Here is a 14,837-nt window from a genome sequence, read left to right as displayed (position 1 = left end):
CGACTGACTCACTTCCACCAAATATGTTTTTAACTGAAATGGACTCTTGGTTTGAAAGTCTTCAGATTCTCTTTTAAGCTCTGATAAAATTTCATGTAATAGTTCTTTGAAATTTTTTCCTTTATTTTCTTTTTTTCTCCTTGGAATTTCTGTTAGTCTGTGTTGGCCCTACTGGCTTAAAACTTTGTCTTTTTCCCCTTACTGTTTTTAATCTTTTTGTCTTTTTTTCTGTGTTCTTGGTGAATTACTTTATGTTCTGGTTTCTGTATTGATTTTTTGTTCCAGCAGTGATATTTTTATGTTCCAGAGTCTTTACCATAGTCTCAATGTTTTGATGCGTTCTGTTCTTTTTAAAAAAAATTTTTTTTTTAATTTTTCTTTAAAATTTTTTCTTTATTTGAGTATAGTTGACAAACAGTATCACATTAGTTTCAGGCATACAACATAGTGATTTGACATCTTTATACATTATGCTGTGCATATAAGTGTAGCTACCATATTTTACCATACAACGCTATTACAATATCATTGACTATATTACCTGTGCTATACCTTTTATCCTTGTGACTTACTCATTCCATAACCGGAAGCTCGTTTCCCACTCCCTTTCCCATTTTGTCTGTCTCCATAGCCCCCTTCCCTCTGGCAATCATTAGTTTGTTCTCTGTATTTATAGGTCTTACTCTGCCTTTTGTTTATTCATTTGTTTTTTAGATTCCACATATGAGTGATATCATATGGTATTTGTCTTTTTCAGTCTGACTTATTTCATTTAGCTTAATGTCCTCTAGGTCCATCCATGTTGTTGCAAATGGCAAGCTCTCATCCTTTTTATGGCTGTGTAATATTCCATTCTCTCTATATACCACATCTTCTTTATCCATTCATCTATCGATTAACACTTAGGTTGTTTCCATATCTTGGCTATGGTAAATCATGCTGCAGTGAACATATGAGTGCATATATCTTTTCAAGTTAGTGTTTTTGTTTTCTGTGGGTAAATATCTAGTAATGGCATTTTTAGATCATACGGTATTTCTATTTCTAACTTTTTGAGGAACCTCCATACTGTTTTCCACAGTGGCTGTACCAGTTTACATCCCTACCAACAGCAGTGCTTTCTTTTGAATTTTTCTGAAGGTTTGATAATAGGTTTTTAAAAAATTTCCTTCTGTTCCCTAATTTGTCTCTGGAGTCAGTTTTTTGTGTAACTTTCACTTTCATACTCTGGCTTTCAGGCTTTTGTCAAATGCCTGGTGAGTCTTAATAATTCATTAGTTCATTCAGTAATGTTGATTAAGTAGCAACTCTGTGTCAGTCTGCTTTTGGTGTTGGGGATATAGCAGTGAATGACAGAAACAAAAATGTCTGTCTTAGGTAACTTTTATTCTAGTTGGAGGGGAGGGTGTGGAGTAGGTGTATTATACGGTATGTTAAAAGGGTCTAAATTCTGTGGAAGGAAAAACCAGGAAGGGGATAAGAACTGCATAGGGAAGAGTTGCAATTTAAAATAGAGTGGTTAGCATTATATGTCAACTATACTCAAACAAAATAAATAATTGAAATAGAGTGGTTGGGTAAGGCCTCTCTGATAAGGTGACATTTGAGTAAACATTAAAGGCAGTATGGAAGGGAGCTGTGCAGAAATCTGGAGAAGAATTATGGGTAGAGAAAACAAGTGTTAGGCTAGAGGCAAGGGCATAGCTGTGTGGTTAGCATGAAGTAGGGGGAAGGGGAAAACTAGTAGGGGATGAAAACAACAATCATGGAAAGTCCCAGAAGGTCAGGTTTTTACTCTCAGTGTAATGGGTATAGAGGGTATAGGGTAGGGTAGTAAGATGAATGATTTATGATTTATCAGGATCCCTCGCTGCTGTGTTTAGAATACATATGAGGGAAATGGGGGTGAGGATAGAAGTGGGGACCTTTAGGAAGTGATTGTAGTAATCATGAGTAATGGTGGTATTTGGATCAGTAGTGGTGGTGGTGAGAAGTGGACAGGCTGGATCTACTTTGAAGATAGTAGTATTTACTGATGAAGCTGGATGTGTGTATGTGACGGATGAGTATAAGGATTATTTGACTTCTATGATTCTTGACTTGATTAACCAGAAGGAGGGAGTTGCTGTTAGTGAGGTAGGGAAGGCTTCAAGAGGAGCAGGTCAGGGTGGGAGAGATGAGCCATCTCATAGTGGTACTTAGGTGTCCATTAAACATGGAAGTAGACATAGTAGGCAGCTGTATAAATAAGCAATGGAGTGGTCCAGACTGGGGATAATGAATTTGGGATATAGATGGTATTTAAAGCTGTGAAATTGAATGAGATTTCCTAGGGAGTTTAGTTAGAGAAGGGAAGAAATTTGAGGACTGAATCCTGGGGTCTTTTACTGATAAAAGCTTGAAAAGATGATAAATCAAAGGAGACTGAAAAGGAGTTGCTAGTGAGGTAGATGAAAAATTAGGTGAGTGTAGTGTCTTGGAACACAAGGGAAGTATTTTACAAAGGAAGTCACTGGCTATGTAATTGCAGCTGATGGGTCAAGTAATGAATTCTGTAGATTTAGTAATGTGAAGACCATTAGTGACTTTGATGAGCAGTTTCTGTTTAGTGGTGGAAATAAAGACCTGATTGGAATTGAAATGAGAGAATAGGAGGACAGGAATTGGAGATAGCAAGTATAGATAATTTTTCTGAGTTTTGCTGTAAAGGGAAACGAATGGGGTAGTGGGTAGAGGGAAATAAGGGAAGGGACCCATTTCTCAAGACGTGAGATGTTATTCTATATTTATAAGCTATCTGGGAGTTGTGGGAACAGAGGGAAAAATTTGTGAAACTGCACAGAGACAGACTAGTTGACTGGGGGATGACCTGGAGGAGTGGAAAAGAGAGAATATAGCCTATTAGTGGAAGAATATCAACAAGTATTTGGCATTTACTCTCTCCCAGGCACTAATTTCAGAGCCGGGAATATTTTGTGCAACAAAACAAAGATCTTTGCTCACTAATGGGGCATTCTTAAGGTTGGTCTTGATGGGGCAAGGACAGTTCATCTGTGGTAACAGGAGAGAACGTGCTGGTAGGTGGGAGCTTCTGGAAACTCTTCTGATTACTTTTTATAATTGAGAAAACAAAAGCCTGGGGAGTAGTTATGAAGGAAAAATTATTAAGATGTTTGAGGAGAGAGGGGAAGGTATAAAATAGTCCTCTAGAGAGTGGGAGAGGGAATATACTAGAATGATGTTGTATGGTTGCAAAGGTTACTGTTATAAATTTAAAGACTTGCATGTTGTGTATTTATTTCTCTAGCCCTATCAGCTGCATAGGTAAGGCATAGAACTGGCAGGGTGCTGGATTTAACAAAAGATTGTGATTTAGCCAAATGACCAAGGTGAAGTGAGAGAGGGACCAAGGGAATTGAGTGTATGCATGGGAATGATTTTGGCATGGGAATGATTTTGATGATTGATCTTGAAATTAAGCTAGGATATGATGGAAGTGAGTAGATAAAGAGGTATGAGGGATAGTGAAAAGGTGGTAGGATGAATAAATTGTAGGTTGCAGTAGGTTGAAGGATTTTTGGTGCTCAGGAACTAGAATGAATGAGCTGGAAGGATAAGAGATGGGAGTCAGGAAGTGGGGTATTTGGAGTTGAGATTTTGGAGGGGTTTCAATTACTGGTAAAAGGGTATGAGTAGCAGAGATAGGAGGAGGACAAGTTCTTGGGGAAAGAGGAACTCAAATGGAAATGCTAGGGTATTGTGGTGATAAATATGAGGATATTGAAATCACCAAGTATTAATATTGTTGGAAAGAGTAACAGTGAGCCAGGAGCTAAAGTCTTTGAGAAGGTGACCTTGCAAAGGTTAACAGATGACTATCACAAAGAGTGGGTAGCATATCCTTAAGATTCAAAACTGGATGTATTTAAGGAGGAGGCAGGAGAGTTGTTTGGAATTAGCAATTAAGAGCAAGGAGGACACCTGTCTGGCTCTTGGTCCAGTGATAAGAATGAGAAAAAAATTAGTCATTACTTTAATCAGCTGCAGGGGAGCAATATATATAATCAGGAGATTAGAAGATGAATGGAATGTTCAGCAAAGAGATTGAGAATTTAGGAGGTTTTGTTGTTAAGTGAATGTTGCGTTCCAGAGGGAACAATGAAAGCGTTTCAGAATTTTGGGAGGAGTGTTAGATGGGACAGAATAGGGAGTATGTGGAACCAACCATATAGAGATTAGAGAGTGTGGGGGATGAGGGGTGACTGAAGTGTCTGGGACTGTTGTAAAGAAGGATACAGGGTCCAGTAAAGTCGATCAGTTCTGATTGTCTGAGGACAGATAGTGTGGTGAGGCTGTGTTGATGAATGTCGAAGTAGATGTCAAGGGTCTTCTCTCCATACCTGTAGATGAGGTTGGAAACTGAGAGAAGGGCAGTCCTAGAGCCCTTGGGTCTTCTTGACCCTTGCGGATGGATGGTGGCTGAGGGAATAAGAAGCTGCCTGTTACCCTCTGTACCTGGTGTGGCTTATTGACTAGTAGGTTTTGCTTTAGTGGAACCAGTTATATGAGGAGGGTTTTACCCTGGAGTCCTGCATCTACAACTAGTCTAGTTTTCACCAGACAGGAGTTGATAAAATTATCATCTGCCCACTGATGTCTTCCAAATCTGTTACCTACAGCTCTGATTTCTCCATAGAACTCCAAACCAAATGTGTATCTTAACATCCACTTAACAACTTCATATAGGTATATCATAGATAAATCCTCTTAAACTCAAATGTCTGAAACCAAATGCAGCATCTTCTCTCCATCAAATCTGTCCTTTATTTATTTCAGAAAAATAGTTATTTCCTAGATGCCCAAGCTGGATACTTGAACCTCATCCTAGATTCTGTTCTTTTCCTCCTTGCCATATCCAGTTGTCACTCAGTTCTGTAGATCTTATTTCCTAAATAACTCTTATGTCTTTCTGCTTCTTTTATTTCCAGCACCTCTCAGTTCAGATCACCTACAACTCCTGCCCAGATTATTGAAACAACCTCCCTTTTTTGTTCTTCTCTCTTTCTCAAAACACCCATTTTAGCTATATTGAGCTACGTTGAGTTCCTCACATGTAGCAAACTTTTTTGGCCTCTGCTGATATAGCAGTGAGTTACCATTGTGGATTCAGTATTCAGCATGAGATGCCCTCTAATGAACTTTTTTATTTATTTATTTTTTTAAAGATTTTATTTATTTATTTGACACAGAGAGAGAACAAGTAGGCAGAGCAGCAGGCAGAGGGAGAGGGAGAAGCAGACTCCCCACTGAGCAGGGAGCCCGATGCGGGGCTCGATCCCAGAACCCTGGGATCATGACCTGAGCCGAAGGCAGCCACTTTCCCACTGAACCACCCAGGCGCCCCTGAACTTTTTTTTTTTTAAAGCCACATACTTAATGTAGATAGAATAATCCAAGTAGAAATTTTTGTTTATGAGATTTCTAGTAGATGATGAATCAACAGATCTTTGCTTTCTTCTAAAAAGTATAATTTCCATTTTTAAAAAAGTATACTGGGGCACCTGGGTGGCTCAGTCATTAAGCGTCTGCCTTTGGCTCAGGTCATGATCCCAGGGTCCTGGATCGATCCCTGCATCGGGCTCCCTGCTCCACGGAAAGCCTGCTTCTTCCTCTCCCACTCCCCTGCTTGTGTTCCCTTTCTCGCTGTGTCTCTCTGTCAGATAAAAAAAAAAAAAAAACTTAAAAAAAAAAAATAAAGTATACTTTTTAAGGGAAAATAATTTTTTTCTATGCAAATACTTTAATTTTTGTTTGAATTACACCAGTTGCATTAATGTAGTCCTTAGATGGTCCTTTCATTGCACTTTTTGTTGCCAGACCTCTGATGATAATTTTTTTTTTACTGGTGATGTTGAGTAGTCATGCTAATCATAGATTCCTTAAACTTATGAAATCTATTTGTTAATGACTTGTTCTTTCATCTTTTTTCTCAGGTGGGAACTTACGTTTCTTTTTGTTTGTGTTATTTTGAAGGTACGGCTTGTAGATGCAGGTTTTGTTTGGACTGAGCCCCATTCTAAGAGACTTAAAGTTAAACTGACTATTCAGAAAGAGGTAAGCTGTATATAGTTTTCTCAACATGTCTGGAGTGTAGGTAGTGAAAATGAAGGGATATTGGTAAGTTACCTAATTTGAATAGCTTAAAAGGAAAAGATTACACTCTTAATTTTAACCTTTCTGGGTTTTTTTTCTTGGGGTCATCTGCCAGATGATCAGGTCATTAGTAAGAGCAGCCATAGCTCATCTTTTCAAAGTTATTTTTATTAGAAAAAAAGATTGAGGTAAAAGCATGAGCTAAGACAGTGTTTCTCAAACTTGGCTGATCATCATTATAATTCACAGTAAGTGAATCAAACTGGATCCATCTGGATGTGACACTCAGGAATCTGTGTTTAAAAGCTGCCCAGGTTATTTCTGATGATTGGCTATGTTTGGGAACAATTAAATTAAGGGATGTCTTCTTTTTTGGGAGTTTTCTTTGTCTTATTTTTTTATACATATACACACACATATATAGGTATATAAATTCTTCAGAGACTGTCTTCACAACCACTTTAACTAAAGGTAAATATGAAATGTTAATTTAATCCTACAAATTAAACCTGTCTTTTTCTTGAAATAGGATTACTTATTTTTATGACTTTTAATTTAATTGATTTATTGTGGATGTCCTCAAAGCATTCATGGAAAAAGACTTTAAGTTATTAACTTTAAGTATTAAAGTTACTAAATATTATTTTCTTTTAAGAAAAACATTTGTTATTAAACAGAAAGGAAAGAAGGAAGGAGTGTGATTTTTTTTTTTCTCTCCCCCAATCAGGTGATGAATGGTGCTATCCTTCAGCAAGTGTTTGTGGTGGATTATGTTGTTCAGCCTCAGATGTGTGGAGATTGCCACAGAGTAGAAGCTAAGGATTTCTGGAAGGCTGTGGTTCAAGTGAGGCAAAAGGTATTGAGAGAAAGATGATGAGTGAATCCTTCATCTTGTGTTTCATTTTTGTCAGTTACAAGCAGTTAGTAAAACCTCCTCCTTTCCCTTTTCAAATCCTTTAGGCACCAGCGATAGTCTAGGTTTCTGAAACATTCACTTTTAAAAATAGGTCACTATCACGTTTTAGATAATCTTTAAAGATTATTTTTGTTTTAAAAATCAGGGTGCTATACCTATAGATGGCTTTTTTTTCATTTCCTCTACTAATCAAATAATGCATTTATATTTAGACTTTGCACAAAAAAACTTTCTACTATCTGGAACAGTTGATTTTAAAATATGGAATGCATCAGAATACACTTCGTATCAAAGAGATTCATGGTGAGTTAAAATTTAAAAGCATTTGAATTGATGTCAGAATTATTTCAACTAACATAGGTCTTATCCTTATTGATAATATCTAGAATAATACTGTCCAAAAGAACAGTTTCTTCTGTTAGGACGAAAAAAATCTTGGTTTTTTATCTGCACTGTCCAATATGGTAGCCACTAGCTGTATATGGCTATTGAATACTTGAAATGTGTCTAGTGCAACTGAGGAGCTGAATTCTTAATTTTTTTTTGTTTTAATTTAAATTTACACTAAGTACCTACCAGATGAGTAAACCAGTAACTGCATTAATACAGTGTAAAGTGCTGTGATGGAAAACTCATTGAAAACTTGTTTCATGCAGAGATCAGTTTCTGATTGGAAGAAAATTATTTTTGAGATCTGTAAGTTCTTTTGTAATATTTTTGGTTTTGATATACAAATGATATAGTTAGATTTCTTAAAAGGTAGAATTCAAAATTTTTTGCATGATTTCATAATGGTTCCTTAGAGTGTGTTCTGTCTTAGCACTTACTGTTGGTATAGTATACGTACTAGATGGCGGATGGATATTTCTCTAATTGATAGTAGAAAATATAAATGTTTTTAAGCAGACTTAAAGGTTAATATTTTTAGATGGTGCCTGATACTGGTGAACATCTATACACATTGTTTTCCTAGTCTCTAAAGTATAGGTTTAGAGATATCTGTTCTTGAAGGAATGACCAAATTCTTACATCATACTCCTCATTTTAAAACTGGGAGTTCTGCTGTTACTAATTGATCTGTTACTCATATCTTGTATGTCTTGGGAAAGTACTTAGAGAAGTGTGGTCTTGGGTCCTTAAATGGGGGGAGATGTATGTAGTGATGTCACCAGGAGAAAATCTTTTAAGCTTTGTATCTGACCTGAATGCCTTACCGGTAGACAGAAGGTTAATAGTCTAAATCCATGAAACACAATTTATTTTATTTATTAAAAAAATTTTTTTTTTAAATTTATTTGAGAGAGAGCAAGCAAGCACGAGCTGGGGGTGGGGGTGGGGGCAGGGAGGAACAGAGGGAGTGGGAGAAGCAGATTCCCCGCTGAGCGGGGAGCCTGATGGTGCTCCATCCCAGCACCCTGAGAACATGACCTGAACCAAAGGCAGACGCTCAACTGACCAGGCGCTCCTAAGTCGGTGAAACACAATTTAATATTTACTGTGGGTAAGGTGTCTATTTAACATGGTGCCTGGCTACTTGTGGCCAGCCACCAGGCAAAAATACACCTTTGTTCTGAGTAACTCTCTTTTAAGTAACTCTTTTGGGGATAGGTAGATCCAAATATTATAGCTGAGAAAGCAAACCGCTATTATTATCACCATGGCAGGAATATACTCAAAGAATTTTTTTGTAGCGAAAGACTTGGATACATCCTGGGACATCCTTTTGCAATCATATTCAAAACCAAAAATATTGCAAGTTTAAAGGCCCTTTTTTCATCCAGAGGAGTTAATCTGTTTTTTTTCCGCATGCTAGATCTTGGTTTGATTTAAATGAATTTTTTGTTTGTGGTTTATTCCTAACTTTGTTTTTTATAAAATCATAGTAGTAGTAAAAATTCACACATAGATGTATATGTGAATTAAAGACCTCTACATCCCTTTTATCCATTTATTATCTCCAGAGGTAGCCCCTTAAAACAAGATAGTATAATATGTACTCTTTTTGAGGGGGGGTGAGGAGAGAGGGAGAGAGAGAAGCTTAAGCAGGCTCCATGTCCAGTGTGGAGCCCGATGTGGGGCTCAGTCTCACAACCCTGAGATCATGACCTGAGCCAAAATCAAGAGTCGGACGCCTAACTGACTGAGCCACTCAGGTGCCCCTATAATATATACTCTGTATGTAAATTGTGATGGCATTGGTTTCCCCTCGTATGTTTGATCATTCTGTAATATTCTGTGACCTGCCATCTTACTGTATTTGGAAACCTTGTCATGTCATTTAATGTGGTCCTATTCCATTATTTTTAACCACCGTGTGTGTGTGTGTGTGTGTGTGTGTGTGTGTGTATGTATTCATTAATCAATGTATATTTAATTATTTAGTTATAGCCTGTTGACTGGCTTATAAGATATTCCATTTTTTGCTGCTACAAATGGCACTATATTAACTTATCCTTATGTTTATGTATATTTGGTGGTTTTTCTTTGGGATTGAGTTTAAGAATTGCAATGACTAGACCGGAGTATGCAATTGTTAAATTTTTATATGTACTGTTAGATTGTCTTTCAAAATAGTGCCAGTGTACTGTCCCAACACTTGTAAGAATTTTCATTTTTTCCCAAACACTTGCCAACACTGTTTATGATTTTTGCTGTTCTATTAGAGAAAATAATGGTATCTTGTTTTAATTTGCATTTCCTTGATTACTAATGAGGGTTAACATTTTTTTTTTTTAAAGATTTTATTTATTTATTTGAGAGAGAGAGAATGAGAGAGAGCACATGAGAGGGGTTAGGGTCAGAGGGAGAAGCAGACTCCCTGCCGAGCAGGGAGCCTGATGCGGGACTCCATCCTGGGACTCCAGGATCATGACCTGAGCCGAAGGCAGTCGCTTAACCAACTGAGCCACCCAGGCGCCCGAGGGTTAACATTTTTATATATTATTAGCCATTTATGTTTATGTCTGATGTGAATTGTCTGTTTTTCATATGTCTGTTTCTTCCTCATTTATTTTGTCTTATTCTGGACATCAGTCTCATTACGTGTGTGTGTGTGTGTGTGTGTATTATGTATGTATGTTTAGAGAGCTAGCATGCATTTGAGTGTGAGCCTAAGGGAGCAGATAACTTCTTGCATTGTCACATGCCTTTTATCATTTAAATTTTTTATTCTTTAGTTATATGGCTATGGCTTATAACTTTTGTGTCTTACATAGGAAAGCTTTCTATACTCCCATCATTATATTTTTATTAAAAGTAAATTACGTTTAGATTTTTAATCTTAACCGTTGGAGTTTTTCCTAGGTTACTCTATCCTTTCCCACTGATTTGAAAGATCGCCTTTCTTACATACACTAAATCCTTTATATGCATGACTCACTTCTGGTTTGTTTTGTCTCACTGCTTCTACCACAGTATGTGAATTATACTTTATAATATGTATGCCCTTATTAATTTTTTTGCAAGATTTGATTGATAGTAAATAAGAACATGGATTCTGAAACTGATTTTGTGGGTTTGAACTCTGTCCCTCCAGTTTTTTTTGCTGTGTGATCTTAGGCAAGTTATTTAACTTCTCTGAGCCTCAGTTTTCCCATCAATAAAACAGAAAGGATGGTTATAGCATTTACCTCGTAGGATTATTTTAAGATTAAATAATCTGTGCAGAACACTTAGAACCCTGCCTGGTGCATAATCATGTTTGTTTAGTTCTTTTCTGTACTTCAGTGAAACATTTTATAGTTTCCTTATAAAGATTTTTAAATGTTTCTTGTTATTTTTTTTGGCTCTTTTACACTATTTGTCATTGTGGATGGCAATTTCATTACATTTTTATTTTTTTAAATTTTATTTATTTGAGAAAGAGCATGAGTGGGGTGGAGGAGGAGGTTCAGAGGGAAAGGGAAAAGCAGACTCCCCACTGAGCAGGGAGCCTGATGCAGGGCCTGATCCCCAGACCCTGAGATCAGGACCTGAACTGAAGGCAGACACCCAACCGACTAAACCACGCAGGCACCCCATGCATTTTCAAATTGATTATTGCTAATATATTGGAAAGCTATTGATTTTATATATTGATCTTCTTGAAATTTCTTAATATCACTGATAGTTTATAGCTGATACTCTTGATTTTCTAGGTAAACCATTATCTGTAATGGTATTTTTATTTCATCTTTTGCAGTATTTTTCCTCTTCTTTTTCCTTTCTTTTTCCCTTTGGCTAGGAATGGAGAGTTACATGGTATGGTAACATGGTCATATGTCAGGCATTATCTTTCTGTATTTCATCCCTAAGTGTAATATTAATATGTTGAGATTTCTATTTGATACATATGCATTCATAGTTATATACATATATAAGCTGTTCAATCCAGTCTTGTCATCAGTTATGTTAGTGACATCGGAAGAATTGGAAAGTTTGCCCTCTTTCTACCTAGTGTTTATCAACCTCTTGAAGTTTTGTAAGAACCTGCCCATTGAGCCTGTGTGCCTCAGTCAGTTAAGCATCTGACTTTGGCTCAGGTCATGATCCCAGGGTCCTGGGATCGAGTCCTGCATTGGGCTCCTTGTTTAGCGGGGAGTCTGCTTATTCCTCTCCTTCTATCCCTCCCCCCCTGCTCGTGTGGACATGCGCGCTCTCTCTCTTTCAAATAAATAAATAAAATCTTAAGAAAAACCCTGCCCATTGAGACATTCAGTTTGATATGGGGGAGGGGGTAAAGGCTTTTCAGTTTCTTTTGTTAGGGTATTAGTCTTTGTAAGGTATTCTATTGCTTCTTGAATTAATTTTAATAGCATTTTCCAAGGAAATAATTTCATCTAGCTTTTCACATTCTTGGCGTAAAATCGACCTTAGAATATATATTATAACGTTAGATCTCATCCATAAACTATGGTTGTGTCTTCTTTATTCTTCCTAATGTTGTTTGTCTTTTCTCATCTCCCCTCACTTCTTTACATCTATCAGATTTGCCAGTTTTGTCTGTTAGTTTTTTCAGAGAACTAGCTTTAATCAAGTCTTTTCTTTTTTCTTAATTTTTGCTTTAAAATTAACATCCATCACCGTATATATTACAAAATTTTTTTCCTTCTACTTTTTAAAGTTTTATTTTGTTTGAATTAATTGAAAGCTTACTTTATTTTTAGTTTCTAATAAATGTACTGAAGTTTATAAATTTTCATGAGTACATGTTGGTTTTGTAGCTGGTCTTTATAGCTACCTTTTTCCACTATACATTGCATATTTCTTTTATTTTCAGCATCTCAGCTATTTTGTTCTCTTGGGTATATACCTATGTGTAGACTTGCTGAGTCATATGGTAAATTTATGTTTTTCATCTTTTTTTATGTTTATCTTTTTAAGAAACTGGCAGACTGTTTTCAGAGTGGCCGTACCATTTTATGTTCCCATCAGCAATGTTTGAGGGTTCCAATTTCTACATCTCCTCACCAACGTTATTGTCTCGTTTTGTTCATAGCCATTCTAGAGGGTGGTGTGAAGTGATATCTCATTTTGTGGTTTTACTTTGCATTTCCTAATGACTAATGATGTTGATCATCTTATCGTGAGGTTATTAGCCATTCCTGTATCTTTTTGGGGTACATGACTATTCAGATCTTTTGCCCATTTTTTAATTGGATTGTTTGTCTTACTAAATTTTAAGTTTTTTAAAATATATTCTGGATACTAGTTCCTCATCATATATATGATTTGCAGGTATTTTCTCATAGCCCATAGCCTGTCTTTTCATTGTCTTAATGTTGTCTTTTTTTTATTGTGATATGAACACTTAACATGAGATCTTCCCTCTTAACAAAATTTTAAGTGTATTATACATTATTGTTGACTGTAAGTACAATGTACAGCAGATCTCTAGAGCCTGTTCATCTTGCTTAACTGAAACTTTATGCTCATTAATTGGTAACTCCATATTTCCCCCTCCTCTCAGCCCCTGGCAGCCATCATTCCACTCTTTGATTCTCTGAATTTGAGTATTTTAGAGGCCTCATATAAGTGGAGTCATCTAGTATTGGTCTTTCTGTGACTGGCTTATTTCACTTAGTATAATGTCCTCAAGGTTCACCCATGCTGTTGCATAATGCAGAATTTCCTCCCTTTTTAAGGCTGAATAGAATTCCATTGTATGTACACACCACATTTTATCTATTCCTCTGTTGTGGAAACAACCCAAGTGCCCATCATCTCGGCTACTGTGAGCAGTGCTGCAATAAACATGAGAGTGCTGATATATCTTTGAGGTTCTGATTTCAGTTCTTCTGGATAAATACTTAGAAGTGGGATTAATGGAACATATGGTAGTTCTATTTTTAATTTTTTGAAGAACCTCCATGCTATTTTTCATAGTGGCTGCACTGTTTCACATTTCCACTGGTGTGCAAGAGTTCCAGTTTTCCTGTGTCCTCATCAATACTTGTTTTCTGTTGTTGTTGTTGTTTTAATAATGGCCATCCTGATGAGTATGAAGTGATATCTCGTAGTTTTGATTTGCATTTGCCTGATAATTTTGACCTTGAGCATTTTTCATGTACTTGTTGGCCATTTATATGTCTTATTTGGAGAAATGTCTATATAGTTCCTCTGCCCATTTTTAAAATTTAAACATTTTAACTAATTAGGTTTAGTTTTTTTCTTGTTGAGTTGTAGGAGTTCCTAATATATTTTGGAGATTAACTCCTTGTCAGATATATATGGTTCGCAAACGTTTTCTCCCTTTTTGTAGGTTTTCTTTTCACTGCGTTGATGTTTCTTTTGCTGTGCAGAAGCTTTTTAGTTTGATGTAGTACCAGTTTGTTTTTGTTGCCTGTGCTTTTGGTGTCATATTCATGAAATCATTGCCAAGACCAGTGTCACGAAGCTTTTCTCCCTCTGTTTTCTTCTGGAGGTTTTATAGTTTCAGGTCTTTCATTTGATTCTTTAATCCATTTTGAGTTGATTTCTGTGAATGGTGTAAAACAGGTCCAGCTTCATTCTTTTGTATGTGGATATTCAGTTTTCTCAATACCATTTGTTGAAGAGACTATCTTTTTCCAAGGGTATAATTCTTAGCATTTGGACATCAGTTGACCCTAGATATGTGGATTGGTTTCTGGGTTCTCTGTTCTGTTCCACTGGTTATTAGGACTGTCTTTATGTCATTACCAAACTGTTTTATTTACAGTAGCTTTATATTTTGAAGTCAGGAAGTGTGATGTCATTTGAGTTGCAAAAGTTTAAAATTTTGAAGTCCAGTATGTAAATTTTTTTCTTTTGTCCATTATGCTTTTGTTGTCATGTTTAAGAACTCTTGTTTAATCAGTGTTATAAAGATTTTCTTCTGTGTTTTATAGTTTTAGCTCTTAAATTTGGGTCTAACCCTTTTTGTGTTGTTTTTTGTGCATGGTGTGAGGTAAGAGTCTAAATTCATCTTTTTCCATGTGGATATCCTGTTTGCCCAATGAAAAGGCTATCCTTTCCTCAATGAATTCTTTGAATCCTCTGTCAAAGATCTGTTGACACTAAATGTCAGAGTTTAGTTCTGGATTCTCAAGTTTGTTCCATAGATCCGTGTATCTATCCTATGCTAGTACCATACTGTCTTGACTAAAGTTATCAGGTTTTGAAATTGGGAAGTTTTAAGTTCCCAACCACTTTGTTCATCTTCGGAATTCTTTCGGCTGTTCTGAGTTATTTAGTTTCCTAGTTAGCTGAGTTGTTTGGAAGAGTATTTCTATAAGCATTTCCTAGCAGGTAGGTGTGTTTTTAATTATCC

The 14,837-nt window shown here is 36.4% G+C and overlaps 1 protein-coding gene across 7 annotated transcripts in view; it reads left to right on the top strand.

Moving 5' to 3' along the window:
- The window catches only part of NMD3 (NMD3 ribosome export adaptor), a 131,543-nt gene that overhangs the window by 102,538 nt on the left and 14,168 nt on the right, over nucleotides 1-14,837 (top strand). For all 7 annotated transcript variants that reach the window (XM_078069647.1, XM_078069652.1, XM_036120877.2 and 4 more), the window contains 3 exons: nucleotides 6,034-6,114; nucleotides 6,881-7,009; nucleotides 7,282-7,372. In XM_078069647.1, the coding sequence (XP_077925773.1) occupies nucleotides 6,034-6,114; nucleotides 6,881-7,009; nucleotides 7,282-7,372 (301 nt within the window). The remainder of the gene's footprint in view (nucleotides 1-6,033; nucleotides 6,115-6,880; nucleotides 7,010-7,281; nucleotides 7,373-14,837) is intronic.

This window comes from Halichoerus grypus, chromosome 1 (assembly GCF_964656455.1).
Source record: "Halichoerus grypus chromosome 1, mHalGry1.hap1.1, whole genome shotgun sequence".
Lineage (NCBI taxonomy): Eukaryota > Metazoa > Chordata > Mammalia > Carnivora > Phocidae > Halichoerus > Halichoerus grypus.
The sequence above is the reverse complement of the archived record's forward strand: the minus strand, read 5'-3'. Positions and strand labels throughout refer to the sequence as shown.